General features: G+C 45.1%; 1 protein-coding gene across 2 annotated transcripts; it reads left to right on the top strand.

Annotated features, from left to right (window-relative positions):
* Nucleotides 1-1,834: 1,834 nt before the first annotated feature.
* Nucleotides 1,835-16,525, top strand: DDO (D-aspartate oxidase; the record flags this gene model as incomplete). Of its 2 annotated transcripts, XM_079716824.1 has the most annotated exons (5): nucleotides 1,835-1,948; nucleotides 3,800-3,975; nucleotides 8,714-8,822; nucleotides 12,046-12,222; nucleotides 15,958-16,525. In XM_079716824.1, the coding sequence occupies 4 exons, from the start codon at nucleotides 3,804-3,806 to the stop codon at nucleotides 16,523-16,525; spliced, it is 1,026 nt and encodes a 341-aa protein (XP_079572950.1). The 2 variants fall into 2 exon arrangements, with proteins under 2 accessions (XP_079572950.1, XP_079572949.1); XM_079716823.1 differs by lacking the exons at nucleotides 1,835-1,948; nucleotides 12,046-12,222 and having other exon boundaries at nucleotides 3,804-3,975.
* Nucleotides 16,526-18,870: the final 2,345 nt, after the last annotated feature.

The following is an 18,870-nucleotide window of genomic DNA, read 5'->3' as shown; positions in this document are numbered from 1 at the left end:
AACTCACCCCTCCCATGCTTCCCTGCCCCAACCTGCAGCCATACACTGCTGAATCCCTGGTCCCATGAGCCTTGATTCCTCAATAGCCTCTGAAGAGACTATTCAAGTTCCATTGGCTTGAGGCCCTTGATGTACTGGCAAACTAACACACCAGCAAGGCTAACATGTCTCGAGCCATTGACACCCATGGAGAACAGAGCAGGAGGGGCTGGTGGGCAGGGAGGACCCCAACACACTGCACAGGTGAGGCTCTGGGGACCTCCAGAGCCCAAAGTAAAAAGTTCCTGAAAAATTGTTGGACAGGAGTGTGAAGCTGAGCTCGCCTGCAGCCTCAGGGAGATCACATCAGCTCCTGGACTTTAGCACCTTGGCAACCACAAGTCTGTTCTTTATGTCTGAGTCTATTTCTGTTTCTTAGATAAGTTCATTTGTGGCACATTTTAGATTCTACATATAAGTGTTATCATATGGTATTTGTCTTTCTCTTTCTGACTTACTTCACTTAGCATGATAATCTCTAGGACATTGCTGCAAATGGTGTTATTTCATTATTTTTTATGGCTAATATTCCACTGTGTATATATACCACATCTTCTTTAACCATTCATCCGTCGATGGGCATTTAGGTTGCTTCTATGACCTGGCTATTGTAAATAGTGCTGCTATGAACATAGCGGTGCATGCATCTTTTCAAATTATAGTTTTGTCTGGGTATATGCCCAGGAGTGGGATTGCTGAATCATATGGTAATTCTATTTTTAGTTTTCTGAGGAACCTCCATACCGTTCTCCATAGTGGCTGTACCAGTTTACATTACCACCAACAGTGTAAGAGGGTTCTTCTTTTTCCACACCCTCTCCAGCATTTGTTATTTGTAGAAGGAATTTTACACATCTTAATTCAGCAGGTGCTCACAAAATTAGTTCATTTCCAATTTTCAAATGGGGAAACTGAAACTCAGAAACAAGGTGACTTGTTCAAAATAAAACAGACAGGTCTCCTGACACCAAAGTACATGCTTTAGTTAAGACTTTGAGCCTTGGAATCTAACACTCAGATGAAGCTTTGCCACTTAAGAGACTTTGGGCCTGTCCTTAGTCTTTTGGAGCCTCAATTTGCTCATTTATAGAGTGGGAATAATAATAATAGTACCTACCTCATAGGGTGATTGTGTTACATGGTATCATGAATGTGTCTGGCACAGGGTTAATGTTAAATACATATTAGTTACAATATTATTATCATTATTCTGATACTTCAAACTGCTTCCCTATAAACAGACTCACTGACTGTAAAGTGTCTACCACACAGTGGACACTCAGCAAATATTTGAATATGTGGGCTAAAGAATCATTTGATTCTTATCCTAGATTAATTCCTGAATCATTTTTTCCAGCTGCAATCAGGTCATCGTCTTAGTGATCAACAATATTATTCTGCCCTCACTGAACCCCACTCCCACCCCCATCAGCTGACTCAGCAGAGCCAGGCACCTACAGGAGAGGGCCGCTAACTCCGGGCAGCCAAATGAGGAAAACGTGTCTGCTTCTGGATGGAACGTGCTGGAAGTTGGACAGGTTCACCCCTTATTTACCACGCTTACAAATCAGTTGGAGAAATCCCAGATGTGTGGCAAGACAGAGGGTTTGTAAACCAGAAAGAGAAGCGAGGGCTGCCAAGCATGGACCGGCTTCCGGAGATCAGCAGGCTGCAGCTCCACAGACGAGATGAGGTCAATCGCTCCTTTCTCCAGGGTAATAAGTGACAGAGACAGAGGCATGTGGGCCAATGGAGATTAAGATTAGAGGGAATGTCCTTAATAAATCCCCCAATGGGAAGCAGTTTTGCTTTTTCTGTCTCTCAGGACACTAGACCAACCACTCACTGGGAAAACAAGTTTTGGTGCCAGAGCCTTCCGTGGGTTCCAAGGCTGCCTTTTCAGAGACAGGTACTTGAATGCTCCTGCTTTCTGCTCAGGGGTGGTTCTGGACCTACTCCACGAGTTTGGGGGGTGTGTCTAAGTGGGATCAGGTGACAGAGATTAACAGGTCACTGGACCAGAATGTACCCACTTTGCTGGGTCACTTTTCTTTTCCCTGGTAGCTGGATATTCTCAGCCACAGGTTACTTTCCCTTTCAACTTAATTTATTTGAGCTATTTTGAGAAAGTTGCTGGGAAGGGGAGGCCTTGTGAAATAGGAAAGCCGGTAAGGGGATAGGTGTCTGCTTTCTACTTCTAGGGGCCACGCACAGGACTATGCTCCTCAAGCTTGCCCCCCATCCACTGGTCTGCTCCTTGCCCTGGACCCTTCCCTTCTCTTCCCTCTGCCCTGGCAATCCTGTTCCTTCTCAGCTAGCCAGCCCACTGGGGAGCAGTCAGATAAAATTATGGCTGAGGAAACTGTATACTGCTTGAGAAATGGAAATAACACACACTAAACCACTTTGGAAGACTTTACAATATCTCAGTGCAAGAGACCTTCAGAGATGGAAGTGAGCGCTGACTGCCTTTGCTGTACTCAGTGGAGCGAACCATGCCACTCCCTCCTGAGAAAAGATGAATTTTAAATGCAGGTGGCCATGATTTGTACCACGTGACCTGATGCCCTGGCTATTGCTGACTGGACAAGGAAGGGCACCTGTGCCAAGGGCAGATTTATAGGCTCTGTCAGCCCAACAAGCTGGGCTGGGGCTAGAGCTTTGTTTAATAGGGATGGTGATGACCAGTTGGACTAATTGCATTTTCTCTCTCTGGAGTTTCCACCTGAGACCTATTAGGGGAAGTTAGCTGGAACCAGAAGTGGAAAGATAAGCAGGGAAGCATGGGGGGACACGGGAGCTGACAGTGGAGAGGGCTCAGTGGACTCCTGGTGCTCAGAGGTAAGGCGGTGGGAGAGTGTTGAACCCTCATCAACCCTCTGGTTTCCACCCTGGGTGCCGGTCTCAGGATGCCCAGCCCAGACCCCTGGATGTCTGTCTCCTGCATTTCCATATGGACTCTCAGAAGAAGCTCCCTTTACAAGACAACCTCAGTGCATCTCTGTTCTTTACCACCCACAGGATCTAATAAAGGATTCACCTGGCCTGGTTTACAGATGAGGGCGTGGAGGCGAGGAGACCATGGTTAGCTCCCCAGGTTACGGAATCAGAACTCGAGTCCACGAAGGAACCCAGCCTCCTTACCTGGAAAGCCTGCTCTCAGAGGATGGGGTTTCAGGACAGGGGTTTTTGTGGGAGGAGTGGGTTTCCAGTTAGAGTGAAGATCAGGAGAGATGCTGAGTTCCGTTGTTCAGACTTTGTGTCACATTGTTATAATTAAAAAGCAGTTTGTAAACAGGAACAGCTGAGTTCTAAATTGCCCCTGGGTCTGGGTCGTGCCCTTTCAGTGGCTGCTCCTCAGGAGGTTTCTGGGAGCAGATGCAGCAGCTCTGCTGCTCTTGTCCACCTCGCTTATTTCACCAACCTTCCCTAGGCCATGTCCACAGGGAAAATCATTTAGGAATGAGTAGAAATCCACCCCCAAGGGCAGACTTACTCAGCTGTCCTTTGTTCTAAAGGCAACTCCAGGCAGGTTTGGGACTAATGTCTAAATTCCATGGAGACCTTGTTGTCCGTACCCTGACATTTAATGGAAAGAGGGCTTACGGGGAGCTCTCTTTATCTCATGAGAAATGCCAGCAAGAAAGGTCATATTTGGAGAGGCTGTGGACCTAAGGAAAGAACCTTCAGGGCCAAGCTTTGTACTGGATGGAATAACTCTTGAAACAAGGTTTGTAGCTCATGCTGTGCCTCCTCACAGGCCCATGAGTACAGTACGGATTGCAGCTGTGGGAGCTGGTGTGACGGGGCTCTCCACCGCTGTGTGCATCTCCAAACTGGTCCCGCGATGCTCCATTACAGTCATTTCAGAGAAGTTCTCTCCCGAGACCACGAGTGATGTGGCAGCCGGAATGCTTATTCCTCCTGTTTATCCAGGTGAGAAAGAGATTTCTGCTCCTCTGTCAGATATGATGGACGTTAGATAGAATGGCATTGGTGGAATTCTGTTGACAAAGACAGCTGGATGTTCACGTAAGTGTAATGTGCACTTTTGACATCTTGTTGGTTCATCTGTTAGGAAAGGCTCAGTTATGCAGCAAGACAGAAAGAACCTTCAAATCTTAGCAGCTTAAAAAGCAAAGGTTTAAAAAAAAAAAAAAAAAAAAGCAAAGGTTTATTTCTTGCTCATACTGTATGTTGATTGAGCATCAGCAAGGGTTCTGTTCATCACTCAGGGGTCTAAGCTGATGAAGCAGCCAGAGCCTTGAATGTGGTCAGTACCTGTAGCTGGAGGATTGAGAGCTCTGAGGGGTCTTGCCTTAGCAATGAAAGGTTCATGGCCAGGAAGCAACATTCATCACTTCTGGTGACAGCTCATTGGCTAGTGCTAGTCACATGCTCCCACCCTTCAGAAGGAGGCCAGGAAGTGCAATTCTGTAAGGCTCCCAGAAGGTAGACAGCCAGGGTATTTGGTAATCAGCACCAATGGCTACCACAGTTGGTAACTGGTAACTCGAAGTCTTTCTACTGATACCAGTAGTGACCATCAAGTCAGAAAATACTTGTAATGGGGCTAACATTATCCTCACTTCTAAGCCAGTTTAAAAACAGTCAATATGTATTCAGGACTAAAAATGCAATGATTTTTTAAATAATTAATTAATTAATTAGTTTATTTATTTATTTTTGGCTGCGTTGGGTCTTCGTTGCTGTGCACAGGCTTTCTCTAGTTGCCACCAGCGGGGGCTACTCTCCATTGCATTGTGCAAGCTTCTCATTGCGGTGGCTTCTCTTGTTGCGGAGCACGGGCTCCAGGCGCCCAGGCTTCAGTAGTTGTGGCACGTGGGCTCAGTAGTTGTGGGTCGAGGGCTCTAAAGTGCAAGCTCAGTAGTTGTGGCGCACGGGCTTAGTTGCTCCGTGGCATGTGGGATCTTCCCAGACCAGGGCTTGAACTTGTGTCCCCTGCATTGGCAGGCAGATTCTTAACCACTGCACCACCAGGGAAGTCCCAATGCATTGATTTTTAAAAACACTTTCATGTGTCCTTTCCATTCTGTATTCTTCATACGAAATGGGAAGAGGAGGAAATAGCATTAAATAGGAAACAAAATCACTTTGCAGCTAATGAAGTTTATACTCAGTGTCTTCACTTCCTCATTTCCACTCTCCTTTCTCCCCTTTAATTTTAGTTTTTATTTTTGTATCAAAGTTATACATGGACATAGTTTAAGCAGTCAAATGATTATAAGTTATTACAAAAAAACAGCAATCTGGACTTTGAAAATTGCCCTGCGCATTTAATCTGGAAACTCATGTCTCCAGTTCAAGATACAATCTCTGAGTTACCCAATGGCTGATTCCTCCCTCCTGCCGTTTCTGCCTTTCTGTCCGGAATTGCTGTTTTGCTGGGCTTCCTGGACGAGTCCTCCCATTGGCTCAATTTTTTCCCCTTCCTATTTCTATCTTTTTCTCTTTCTATTTTACTTTCTGGGAGATTTTCTCAATTTTTTCTTTTCGCCTTGCTATTGGATTTATTATTTCTACCGTAGCATTTTTAATATTCCAAAGATCACTTTTATTCTCTGAATTTCCCTTTGTTATACTATTTGTGTTCTATGGTTGCAATATCTTATCTTTCTGAAGACACTAGTAATAGTTTTAAAAGTTTTTCCTCCCTGCATAGTTTCTGTTGTCTCCAAGTTGTGGTTTTTTTTTTTCTCCTTTTTTTGTGGTACGCGGGCCTCTCACTGCGGAGCACAGGCTCCGGACGCACAGGCTCAGCAACCATGGCTCACGGGCCCAGCCGCTCCACGGCACGTGGGATCCTCCCGGACCGGGGCACGTGCCCCCCCACGTCGACAGGCGGACTCCCAACCACTGCGCCACCAGGGAAGCCCCAAGTTGTGTTTTTTTATTTGATGTGCTCATTTTTCATGTTACAGGTTTTCCTTGGCCACGTGGTTATCTTTACCTGTCTGTTGACCTTTAAGAGCAAGATCCTAAACAGCTAATGGGAGTTTCTGGGTCCTTGCATAGGGCTTGTTGCCTTGAGGCTCACTGGAGTGAGATGGGAGTGCTGTTTGGTTGGAGAACCTCTGATGTCATTATATTTAAGTCTTTCTTCTCGGGCAAGTCATGTTCCCCAGAGAAGAGGCTTCCAGTCCCCTGGCTGGGGTGGGTGAAGGCCTGGCTGGCAGCATTCTAGAAGGAGGAGGAGAAGAGGTCTGAGGTCTCAGCATGTGGTTTGCACATGTTTCCTTAACGCTCTTGTTTTTACTAGGGTATTCCTGCCTTTGCCTGCACTTGGTGTTTTCCTAGTCCAGAGACACACCCTGCTTCACCTAACAGAGGATAAACCCATTTTCTGCCAGGGTGGGGAGGGCAGTGGCCTCACTATTGCAGTCCAGGAACTTGGCTTTGTCAGCACCCGTGATGCTAGTGTACCTCTTGGGAGCTGCCTTGCAGGAAACAAGCACAGGAGCCTGGTGTGTTTGCAGAATGCTAGTTCACACTAGACACCTTTCTTGTGACCAGAGTCCTTGTGTCCATCTCTCAGGCATCCCCTTGTATGCATCAGGCCCAGGTGAATGGTGAGAAGCCTGCCTGATAGTCATGGAATCATCTTCAAATAAGGAGGCTCACCTGAGAGTTCATTCAGGCCACTGAGGCCCAGCTCACCCTTTGGCTGGGTGATTGAGGCCCCTGGATCAGGGTCTTTCTCTCTGGCGCTGCTAGATAGACTTTGGTTTTCTCTGTGGGCTTCTTTCAGACCAGCCCCAGTGATGAAAATCTTCTGTGCCCATAAATGTCAATACCATATGGGGACCATACTGTCCCATAGGTTTGTTGTGAGGATTAAATGAGCTAATACATGTAAAGCATTTAGAACAGTGCCTGGACATAGTAAGTGCTATGTCAGCCCTTGCTATTGTTATTACCGCTACTCTGGCTACAGTTTTCTTTTACCAGCACTTGAACATGAATTAGGTCCCAGGCTTGCTTTACCCACTGTTGAACTGGAATTGTCTATTCTTTTGGGGTGACTTTTGCAGTGTGTGAATAGCAGTCACTATTTTTTTTTTTTTTTTGCGGTACGCGGGCCTCTCACTGTTGTGGCCTCTCCTGTTGCGGAGCACAGGCTCCGGATGCACAGGCTCAGCGGCCATGGCTCACGGGCCCAGCCGCTCCGCGGCATGTGGGATCTTCCCGAACCGGGCCACGAACCCGTGTCCCCTGCATCAGCAGGCGGACTCTCAACCACTGCGCCACCAGGGAAACCCACACTATTTTGTTTTTTAAGGTTTGGAGTGGGAACGGGGGTGTGCATTTCAATACAGCCTCGTACACTGCCTTAGATTGTTGGGGTATAATCCATATGAGGTCTAATTTAGTTCTTTGCAGTTTATTATTTATTTCCTCCTTATTTGTAAACCAGTAGACCCAGTCTGCAATTTTGGGAGTGTTGAGTTCACACGGGCATATGTTTAAAGACAACAGCACAGATCCACTACTAAAGAAATATTTACTGGCTCCTGAACAAGTGAATTGCTTTCAAACCTGCTACTGAAATGCCCTCATTCACCTGGAAGCAGGATGCCTCCAGGGGCTTTTCATCTCTACCATGAGCTCTAGGGACATCTCTCCAAGCAAAGCTGACCCAGTATCCTCTCTGCTCAGTTCCCCCATCTCCTCTGTAGCAGCCCCTCAGGATTACTGTTCCCCAGTCCCTGGCCTGACCCTGGACTCTCTCTCATGACCTTCCCACAGGGGTCACACGGCCAAATACTTCATCCACAGTTGGATTTGTCAGTGCTTCTGTGTCATGCTTGCTCTCTGTACCTACACTGGACACTATTATTTTGGGGCTTGAACCCTGACCCGTATTTTCTCCCTGGCAGGCCTGGAACCCTTCCAGAGCTATGTCCAGGTCCAATCTCTTGTACACAGGCAGGGATGCCTGGGGGATAGGGGGCACTGGTCCACAGAACTCTGACAGAGAGGTGTGGTCCCTGCACACCCCCTGGTGACCCCAGGAATGCTACTCCAAGCTGGTCTATGATTCCATGGAATGGAGGGGGATGGAGGTAATGGCAGCCTTGGATGGGGCTGTAGGGAGCTCAGTTCCACAATGCAGGCCTTGTTGCCTTGTATCAGAAGGGTGAGCAATCTTGGCTTCCCACTGATGTTCAGTCTGTTCTTCGACCTGGTTGATCTGGGCCCCACAGATCTCCCCTTATCTCCTGCCATGTTTTCAGCCCTCAGCAAAGAGGCCCTGGGTTCTTTCTCCTATCATCTCGACTGTGTGGCCAGCTGGATGCCTCAGCCAGATTGGCTACCTTGGCTCAGATTGGTTATGGACCTTTCAAGGGCCTCTGGAATATGCCTAGTGCCAAAGGCCAATACGCCCTTTCCGGCTGGCCCACATGTTAGATTTTTCCCTCATTGGTTGATTTCCCCTTTGTTGATTAATAATTATATGAACCGACCCTGACAGCAAGTGTCAACATTCAAAACTCTGGTGGCTGACAGATCCTCCGCCACAGTGTGGTACTTTATCTAATTGTTCCTTCCTGCCTCTTGAGTTTTTCCCAGTTTGTAGGAAGGAGCTTCTCTGAAGATGGTCATTGTCATTATTTTCCTTTCTGTTCTGCTTTGCTTTTCTCCACCATCACAGACACACCCATTCACAAGCAGAAGCAGTGGTTTAAAGAGACCTTTGATCACCTGTTTGCAATTGCCAATTCTGCAGAAGCTGAAGATGCTGGTGTTCTCCTGGTGTCTGGGTAAGAGAGGAAATCTGAAGTTATTTTAGAATTTAGAGTGATCTTAACAGACTTTAGAGTTCAACAGAAAATATTACTGAGTACCTGCTGTGAGCAGAGTGCTGAACTAGATGTAGGAGGATTGAGAAGAACATTTTAGGCTTTACTCCAAAGAACTCAAGAAAGACAAGTTATAGCATTAGACTTTTAAACAATAAACAACCAATATAGTTTCTCATCACAAATGCTATTTTGAGTTTCCTCAGGGAATATGCAGTGATTTACAAATATGGCTAAAAAAACATATAGCAGGTAAACACTGAGTTTGGGTTATATGAGGCTGATGGGGGCTGATGGAATGCAAACAGGTGTGATTGATATGGGAATGGGTGCAGAGGCCCAAGGCACAGGCACATCTTTCTTATTTGGTGCCCATGGAGAATGAAGTGTTCCAAAAAAGCAAATTTTATAGGTCACTAAAGTTACCTTTTAAAGTGCCATTTGGGAAAAAATATTTCTGAAATGGTTAGCAAGCTTCATTTGATTTTTCACATCCAATTTCAGAAGAAATGCAAAATTAAATAAAAGAGTTTAAAATATTAAACATTTCTAACACAAACTGGCACTTAAAATATGACAATATCTTTCTATATCTTCTCAAACAGAAATCACTAACCATGCTATCACTTCTAATTTATGACATACCACATACATTGTCTGTGTTATTCTATGTGATAACACAACTATGCCCTACAGCCTTCTGAAGAACAGGAATGTCTGCCTTTTACTAAGTTCTCAAAACCACTGCATCTTTTGTGCTGTTTAAAAAAAAATTGTCCTGTCTCCTCTTTTGAGTTCAGGCTGTCTGCTGACATTTTCTACTGGTGAATGTACCTGCATCAGGCAGATTTCTACCCTATTCTTCTTCTTGCTCTCCCTCACCATCACAAACACCAAACGATATTGATATCACTAATTTCTCAAAGTCCCTACCCAAAGGAGCAACTTTACTTCTCTACCTTCTGAAGATGGATTGAAACTGTAACTGTCTCCAGAGCCAGTTGATAAGCCACATAGAAACATCGTTGTCATTGATTTATGGTCACACTTTGTTTTTGTCCAAAGCCAACACGACCCAGTTTAATTCACAAACATCAGATCTCAGTAATTTTTGGAAACAGTTGTGTCCAAGGTTCAAATGTCCTTTCAAGAGCAAGACTTTGCCACTATTGAGGATATTAAAAGGAATGTACTTTAAGCCATTCTAAAAAAGAGTTATGTATTTTCCTCATATGAATGATTTTTATCCCACTTGCTTCCAAAAAGTATTTGAATCAGTCAAGTGAAGATAAGGGCACAAATGTCCTATGCACCTTGGCATAAGTATAAACTTTATTCTTCTATTTATTCCTTCAAAACAATTTTCTCAGCATTCACCAGTATCAGGTACTCTTCTAGGAATTAGGGAAATAGAAATGAACAACTTAGTACATATTGCTTGGCATATAGTAGATGCTCAATAAATATGTGTTGAGTGACTTTTTAGGAAAGACAGACATGGTGCTGCCCTCATGTAGCTTATGTTCTGTAGGGAATGTCCTAAATCTAATGAGTTACATATGAGACATGAGTCACCAAGGGAAGAGCACAGGGTGTTATGGAAGCATTTATCTGGAGAATAAAGTTGCTCTGGTAAGTTATGAGAAGCCACTCAGAAAAAAAGTGATGTTTCAGTGGAGACCATCCACATGAGTGTAGGTTAGTCTGCTGACCCTCTAGAGGTGAAGGGGACAGAGATAGGGTCCAGGGCAGAGGAGGCAGCATTCAGGTAGAAGCAATAGTACATGCATAGACCTGAATCTAGGGTGACTCTGGTGTGTTGGAGGGACTGAAAAACGTCTAGGGTAATGGAAAGCCATTGAGGGATTTACACAGTGAAGTAACTGATCATATTTGCATTTCAAAAACATTCTGTCTGCAGTGTGGAGAACAGATTTGTGGAAAGAGAGATGACGGTGGGATAGATTAGACGTTGATAGTGGGCAAAGAGAACAGATGGATTTGAGAAATGCTTATGAGGAGATTAGATGGGACTTGATAATTGATGGCATGTAGGGGGTGAGAGAGGAGAGAAGGTCAAGGATGATTCTCTGGTTTCTGGAGTTAGCACCTGGGTGGATGGGGAAAGGGGGAGGGAAAGAACAGTGGGCATGGGGTAAATGTCTGAGACATGGGGGTAGACTTCTCCAGTAGAGAGTAGGCAACATGGGTCTGGATCTGGTTTTGGAGCTCAGGAGAGAGAAGAGGGGTGGAGATGTAGTATTCTGAGTGTTTGGCCTATAGTATGATGGTGAAGACAGGGAAGAGGGCAATCTAGCCCAGGGAGAGTGTGCAGAATGAGACAGCAAGAGGGCCTGTTATAGAGACCTGCAGCAAACATTTATACCTTCCACAGGAACCGTATAGAATGAATTACGTAGAGATATAAATTCCAGTACATTAATTACCATAGCATTAGCAACCATGTATAGCACTCAAATGATTTCCCTTGCTACTTCAGAGCAGCCATGCTTTACAACATTTATTCCTATTGATGTAAAGAACCCGATACTTATAAATCCAAACATATGCCTAGCAGCTATTGATAGCAAAGTTATAGGCTTCTTGTTAACAACTAATATCTTTCTAGCCTCATCAGCCCCAGCCATGACTGAACGATAACAAGGCTTCTCCTGACAACTCCTGGCTTCTCTTATCAAGAACGTAACGTGATGATCTACAACTTAATTCATAATTTGCAGCCCTGTCTCCTGCACCACCACCGTTGCTTGTTCTAACTTAGATATTTTGTTCAGAATTGAGGCCAACCTTTAAACTTTTGATGGTTTGCTTACACTTTATGTAAAGCATTGTGCAAAACAGAAAAATCTTTCCTCAAAAATGCATCATCATAAGTAAATAAAGAAAATCTGGGCAAGAGCTTTTTAGAAAAAGAGAGTTAAATTCAATCTTTAAAAGACACACAACTTTTTAAATGTCTTATTCCAATGCTGCACCACCCACCCTGCCATGAACATTTTAAATTTAGCTACTGAGTTATCTGAACCTGAGAGAATTGAAGAATAATTTCTTTCTCTGTATGGGTATAAGAAGTGTGTTTTAAAAATGCTTTAGAGAATGTAACATGGAGTTCACTAGAAATTTCATAGAATTTCAGGAAATTTTTCCACTTAATGTGTTTGAGTTGGCAGATATTTCGGAGCATTCCTACTGAGGAAGTGCCATTCTGGGCTGATGTGGTGCTGGGATTTCGAAAGATGACTGAGGATGAGCTGAAGAAATTCCCCCAACATGTGTTCGGTCAGGCTTTTACGACACTCAAATGTGAAGGCCCTGCCTACCTCCCGTGGTTGGAGAAAAGGTCAGTTGAAGTGGCTCTTGGCTGCTTCCTTTGTCTGTCACACCCATAAATAACTTCATAGCTTCTCTGTGGTTCCTCAGAGCTCTTGTGCACTGTGTCTTGCTGTTCATTAATGGCTAGGGCTTTGTACAACATTCTGAAGACACTGTGTCACAAGGAGTGAGTCACACCCAAGTTAGTAACACATCCATCTTCTGCTTCACTGTGCACCTTGATGCACAATCTGGTCCCTCTGTCCCCACAAGTAAGACCCCCTCGTTGAAGCAGTATCTTACTTTGCTCATCCGTAAAGTGAGATGTTTGGAGAATATGCTTCCAGCTGTAAAATGATATGATTTACTCTAGTTCTTTTGAGAATCTTAGGCTTATTATAAGTTATTTTTGAATTTTTTTCTCATTAGTGAAAAAGAAAATAACCCCATTATTTTATTTTGTTATGAGCAAGAACTTTAAAAGCGAGGGCTTATCTAAATTAGGTAATTGCTTCCTTACCAAGTTCAGCCCCAAATTTCATGAACTTGCATTTTGGCTTGGTTTTCAGGACTTTCTGTTTCCAGTTGGTTAGGAAACACATCAAGGGTATTTTTATTTAAGACACATCAATAAATCTCTCTTTAGTTTCATCTTGAAATTGCAAGCATGTTGAGGGTTGTGAAACTTTGGCCCTTTCAATCCCCAAGTCTGTATATTTGGTAGATGGATAGGAACAATGGAAATTATTGTGTAAAAGTTGGAAAAGTGACTTCAGGTAAGCAGTGGCAACAATGGCTTGGTCCCAGATGTAGGAGATAGGATAATTAATTGGAATAATTAATTAATTCCACAATTCTTTGTTGAACTTCTATGTATACCTAGCACTGTGCTAGAAGCTAGTCAAAAATGAAGGATAAAATATGATCAATTTTCTTAAGGAATTCATAGTCTATTGGGGATGATGGTGTATATATGTGTGTGCACATTGATATACATGTTAATTAACAATTACAGTAACACATGTGACGAGGGTTAAATACAAATTTATGAAGGTGGATTGGGAGTGCAGAGGAAGGAGCCTAAGTCTGTTAGGCACATGCCAGGAGCACCATGATATATTTTTGTAGCTTTATAAGTGCTCTTTTCACTTTTATCTCTTAGCAATTTATATGGGACTTTTTTCTTCTTAAAGTGCCAGTTTCATAAAACCTACACTTTTGTGCCTTGTCGCTGGCCCATAAACCCCTGTTGGTATGCTAAATTTAAACCACTGTATATCAGCTGATAAATGAACATTTGAGCCATCATGTCCCATCAGCCAACATTCCAGTTTCAGGGCATCACCATCTTTTCTGAGTGGCAAGGTTGTGTGGTGTTGCATTTTTGTCTTTATATTATAAAAATGCCTGGAAAAAGAACATTGGAATTGCTAATGCTATTGATATGTAGTTGAGGTATCATATATCTTAATAAAATTCAGATAAGGGGAAATTATTAGGCAAGCCATAAGTGGCAGAGCTCTGCTGTAAATATATGCATATTTATTTTGGGCTACCCTCAGCCAGTTTCACACGAGAACATATATTACCTGAACAATTTGTTCAAGTATCACCTTCTAGAAAACAGGCCCCTTATTTCCATAATAACCTTATTTTCGAGCCTAATCTCTAATTGTGGGATGAAGGCCTGGGAAAAGTCTTGATTTTCTCTCATTAGTTGGAAGCCTGCTGTCAGCGTTTTACTTTACTTAAAATAACCCTGAGCGAGTGGTTCTTTGTGCCAGTGGGAGCCACCTCCCGACTGCAACACCATCGGGCCTGGTGACCAGCCAGCTGGAGTCGTGCCTTGGAGCATGCTGCTTCCTGTCTGTTTTTAGGTGACAGAGTCAAGGAGAAGAGGTCTGAGGGGCTGCTCTTGTCCCCATAGAGTCCCGGGGAGGACTTTTTAGGTCCATTTGTTTGATATACATGTCCACCATGACAGTGGGTGGGGACATGAGTGCCTCAGACAGACAGTACACACAGTACACACAGTCTGTTGCAGGGAAGCCACAAGGAGACCCTCGTCCTAACTGTCCCACCCCCGCCCCTCCTCCCACTTTGGTACCCCCTAGGTCCCTGATACTTCATGCTTCCTCTTAAACCCCAATGAGGGACCTGCACAGACAGTATGCAGGGGCCTCCTCTCTGTAAGACTGGTCATCCCCCCTTCCCTCAGGCCCTGGCACCTGAGCAGAAGGCCAATGTGGAGGAGGAAGAGGGTCACCCGTTCCCTTTACTCCTGAGGAAGGCTTTGTAGGGCTGGGACTCCTTTAAGCGCAAGGCAACCCTCTTAGGGCAAGGACTTCAGGCCAGGTGGGAGGCCAGGCAGCATGGTGGTGAGAGCGTGGGACCCCTGGGGCTCCCTCTGTAGGCTGCCACCCACTTTCCACCACGGGATGACCCAGCTGGGGAACCATACAATCCCTGCTTGTTCCTCACACCCAGGGTCTGTTATGTTGCCTCCTACGCCCCTTCTACACCATGTGAGTGTTCAGCCTGCAGCGTTCTGACTCAAAAACAGGCATTTCACTCAGCAAGCCACACAACAATGCCTTCAATTTAAGCTCTATCCTTCTGAAATAATTTTAATTTCCAGGAAAGAAAAAAAAAGTTTTTAACCACAAATTAGATCGTTAGTATTTTTCAAAGAACAGAAGGAATCATTCCCTTCTCAAAAAAAAAAAAAAGTATATCCAAGAATACCCAGAACAAACAAATAAACAAAACCCCCTGAGGGTTAATCAGCCATGCAGATCATGTTTTGTATCTTTGGCCAGTGGAGTTATATTCTGCTGCTTTGTGCTTGCCCTTCCAGGAAATGAATCACAGAGGCAATAAGTCAACTGAGCCTGTCTCTTCACCAGGCATCCTACCTAAATAAATCATCCCAGCTGGAGCAGGATGGTCCTGCCTTGGGAGACATTCAGAAAGCGGGGTGCCCCATTTCGGTGCTGGGGACCCTGTAACGTTGGTGCATTGCCTTCTTTCCAGCAGGCCACGCCTTATTCTGTGGCCCTGATAAGGGCCCTGCACTGAGCACAGCACTAACCACACTGAGCTTCTCTCCCTGCACTTTCCTTCCCACTCCTCTAATGAGTCCTCTCTGTTACTTTCCCTGCAGGGTCCCAGACTCTTCTCTCCTATAGCTTCTGTTCTCCTACTTGGCCTGACTCACAGCAGTGCCTATGCCACTCCCTCGGCAGTTGGACAGAAATATGGATTGTACATCAGGCGTGTGACAGGTCATCCCTGCCTAACAAATGTCCAACTTGCAAAGGTCCCTTCCTGTGCACAGTAGACCCCTGCTCCTCCATGCCCAACACACCCCGGGAAGCCCCCAAGGCAGTAAATTTAAGTGCTAAATAAATGGCATGAACAAAAAGTGCTTGGGGTTTTTAAAATACCAGGTTAACCTGGTATTTATTTAGCATCTAGAATGATATAGGAACTCCATTAAACATAAAAAGGATGAAGCAGGTAGTTTGCTTTGAGTTTTTGAAATAGGTATTTATTTAGTTAGGTTCAACTTTAGGAATCCCTGGTTTCCAAGGATGTGAGGCAGTCAGCTAGAATTTGGCCTGCTTGGGCCCTGGAAGCTCTGGAGGTATTTGCTCATTCGACGGTCTCCTCAGTTTTGTTTCCGAGTTCCTGTCCATCACTTCTGTAAGGGGTTGAGCAGGAAGCTGCTATGGCTCAGTTCATGGTCTCTCGTTCTCCCCAGGCTAAAAGGAAGCGGGGGGATGATACTCACCCGACGGATAGAAGACCTGTGGGAGCTTCACCCGTCCTTCGACATTGTGGTCAACTGTTCAGGCCTTGGAAGCAGGCAGCTTGCAGGAGACCCGAAGATTTTCCCAGTGAGGGGTCAAGTGCTCAAAGTGCAGGCTCCCTGGGTGAAGCATTTTATCCGAGATGGGAGTGGGCTGACATACATTTACCCTGGTATATCCAATGTAACCCTGGGTGGAACTAGGCAAAAAGGAGACTGGAATCTGTCCCCAGATGCAGAAATTAGCAAAGGGATTCTTTCCCGATGCTGTGCCCTCGAGCCCTCTCTCCATGGAGCCTCTGACATAAGGGAGAAGGTGGGCTTGAGGCCCTCCAGGCCAGGTGTGCGGCTGGAGAAAGAGCTCTTAGCCCAGGGCAGCCAGAGGCTGCCTGTGGTCCATCACTATGGCCACGGTAGTGGGGGCATAGCCATGCACTGGGGCACTGCTCTGGAGGCCGCCAGGCTGGTGAGCGAGTGTGCCCAAGCCCTCAGGACCCCTGCTCCCAAATCAAAGCTGTAGGCATGAAATGACAGCAAATGGCCCTAGAAACTATTAATCAGAATATAATTTAAGTACCAGAAGAGATTCAAATAACTTTTCCATTGAATGAAAGTTTAATTGGACATTGCTTTCAAAATTAGAAATGATGCAATATGTATCAGTAGACTTAAGATTAGTACTAATCTAACTTAGTACTAGACTTAAGTCTAGTACTAATGACATAGGGCATAAAGCTCTATTTTTGTTAAAAAATACTTGCTATACAGTAAGATTTCTTTTAGATCTCGTGTCCAAGGATCTATGCCAATTCACATGGTTGCAGGGATTTTTTTTGGCTCATAAATCCACAGGAGGAGATAATGTATGGAAACACTTAACTCACTGTCAGTGGCAGAGCTGCCCATGATGCTCATAGGTTGCAGTCAAGTGAACACTATAATCCTTTAAAATTACACAGTGACATACAATTCAGGCTTATTCCATTTAGTGGAAGACAAAGCATGATTCCTGCTAGTGCTAGTGGCAACCTCTACTTCCTCTCAGCTGGTACTGATGGTAGAACATAGGGATGATGTTGCCTACAGATGTGGCATCAACTCAGTTGTGGTCTGGGGTCAATCACCTAAGGGGCGTACTTTCCACTGCCACAAATGATTGAGAGCTGGTTTGTTGGATGGTTGACTTTGCCTGAGCATTTTTGAAGATTGAATAGTATGTGCAGCCAAAGAGCTAATTTTCTAATTAAAATGGAACAATCACTCTGAATAAAATATAAACAAAGAGTTTTCTGCAAGTTGTTAAAAAGTACTGGGGAAGAGTGGAAATGTATCTCATGATAAAATGAGTTTGGGAATTGCTGAATTAATAAATTTAATCTGGATTCTTGACTTGGTCTTTAATCTGTTCATGTGTATTGTGAATTCTTAGGAGGGTTTTTGGCTGAGTGAATGGTAAAGGAGATGCTACTCATTGAGGTAAGGAAGCTTGGGAGAAATATATGTAATTATTTTTTTATGAGAATAGTCTGTTTTATTTGACATTTTCTAGCACTGGGGAATTTCTAAGTTTGAATATTTCTAATTTAAATATAGGCCTAAATAGTAGGCCTTAATAAGATGTAATGTGTATGGTCTTTATGTTATAGTTATCGGGACTTCCCTGATGGTTCATTGGTTAAGACTCCACACTTCCACTGCAGGGGGCACAGGTTCGATCCCTGGTTGGGGAACTAAGATCCCCCATGCCTTGTGGTGTGGGCAAAAAAAAAGAAAAAAGTACAGCTATCATTGAAAAGGTGAATGAAAATATATACATGAGGGTCAAAAAAAAGAAATATGTGTAATTTTAATTTTAATTTTTTGGGGATATGGCTTATGTTTAGTGATGATAAGTTCTATTTTAGACATCCTGGGGGGAGATGTGGAACTGGCAAAGAGAATGGGAAAGAGAAAGCCCCCAGCACAGGTCCATTCTTGCTGTTTTGTTCGTTGAGCTTTTGCATATGATTTTAACATCTTTTTTTTTTTTTTTTTTTTTTACTTTTTTCATCTTTTTATTATGGAAATAGAAAAGTTGAAGAGTAGTGGGCACAGAGAACACCCAGAGAGTAATTCAAACAACGGGACCCCGGGTGGTGAGTGCACAGAGGCAGGGCCCCAGGACAGAGCCAGAGGAGGTGGAAGAGGCGGCGGGCTGGGGGTGGAGCACAGGAGACCCGGAGAAGGCGTGTCCCAGAGGCCAGGCACCGACGGGCGGACGAGCCACAAGGCAGCCCCCAGAAACCCTGACAAGTGCTTGGGTAGAACCCTGGTGGGAAGGCCGCCTTAGTTTCTAAAAAGCACCCAGCAAAGGTAACAGAGACGCTGAGTACTGGCAATCCTTTCAAGGAGTCTTGGGTCAAGGGGGACAGAGACCAGTCGACGAGGCCAAGCTCCTTCAGCCCGGACGAAGGGACCGGGGACCAGAGGCCCCCGGTGGGCGAGGCTCGTCAGGTGTAGGGCGTGAGCTCCAGGCCAGCAGTTTGGGAACCTCAGAGCCCACACTGGTGAGGAAGCAGGGTCCTCGGGGGCACAGCGGCCCAGGACACCTTTTGAGCACTTCTCAAGCATCATGGCAGGCCCTTCTCACAGCAGCCCTCTGCTGGGTCGTCCTCATCGTTCCTGGTCCTCGGGTAAGGAAGCCTAAGTCGGCGGGGTCCGCCCGGAACCTTGGCCCGGCCGCGGCCACGGCGTCAGCAGCGGGCCCGGACGGCTTTCCCCAGCGCACCGAGGCCAACGAGGCCTGGCGAGCTGTCTTTTTTTGTGTGTGTGGTACGCAGGCCTCTCACTGTTGTGGCCTCTCCCATTGCGGAGCACAGGCTCCGG

Source organism: Hyperoodon ampullatus (genome assembly GCF_949752795.1).
Source record: "Hyperoodon ampullatus genome assembly, chromosome: 12".
NCBI classification, from domain to species: Eukaryota; Metazoa; Chordata; class Mammalia; order Artiodactyla; family Ziphiidae; genus Hyperoodon; species Hyperoodon ampullatus.
The sequence above is the reverse complement of the archived record's forward strand: the minus strand, read 5'-3'. Positions and strand labels throughout refer to the sequence as shown.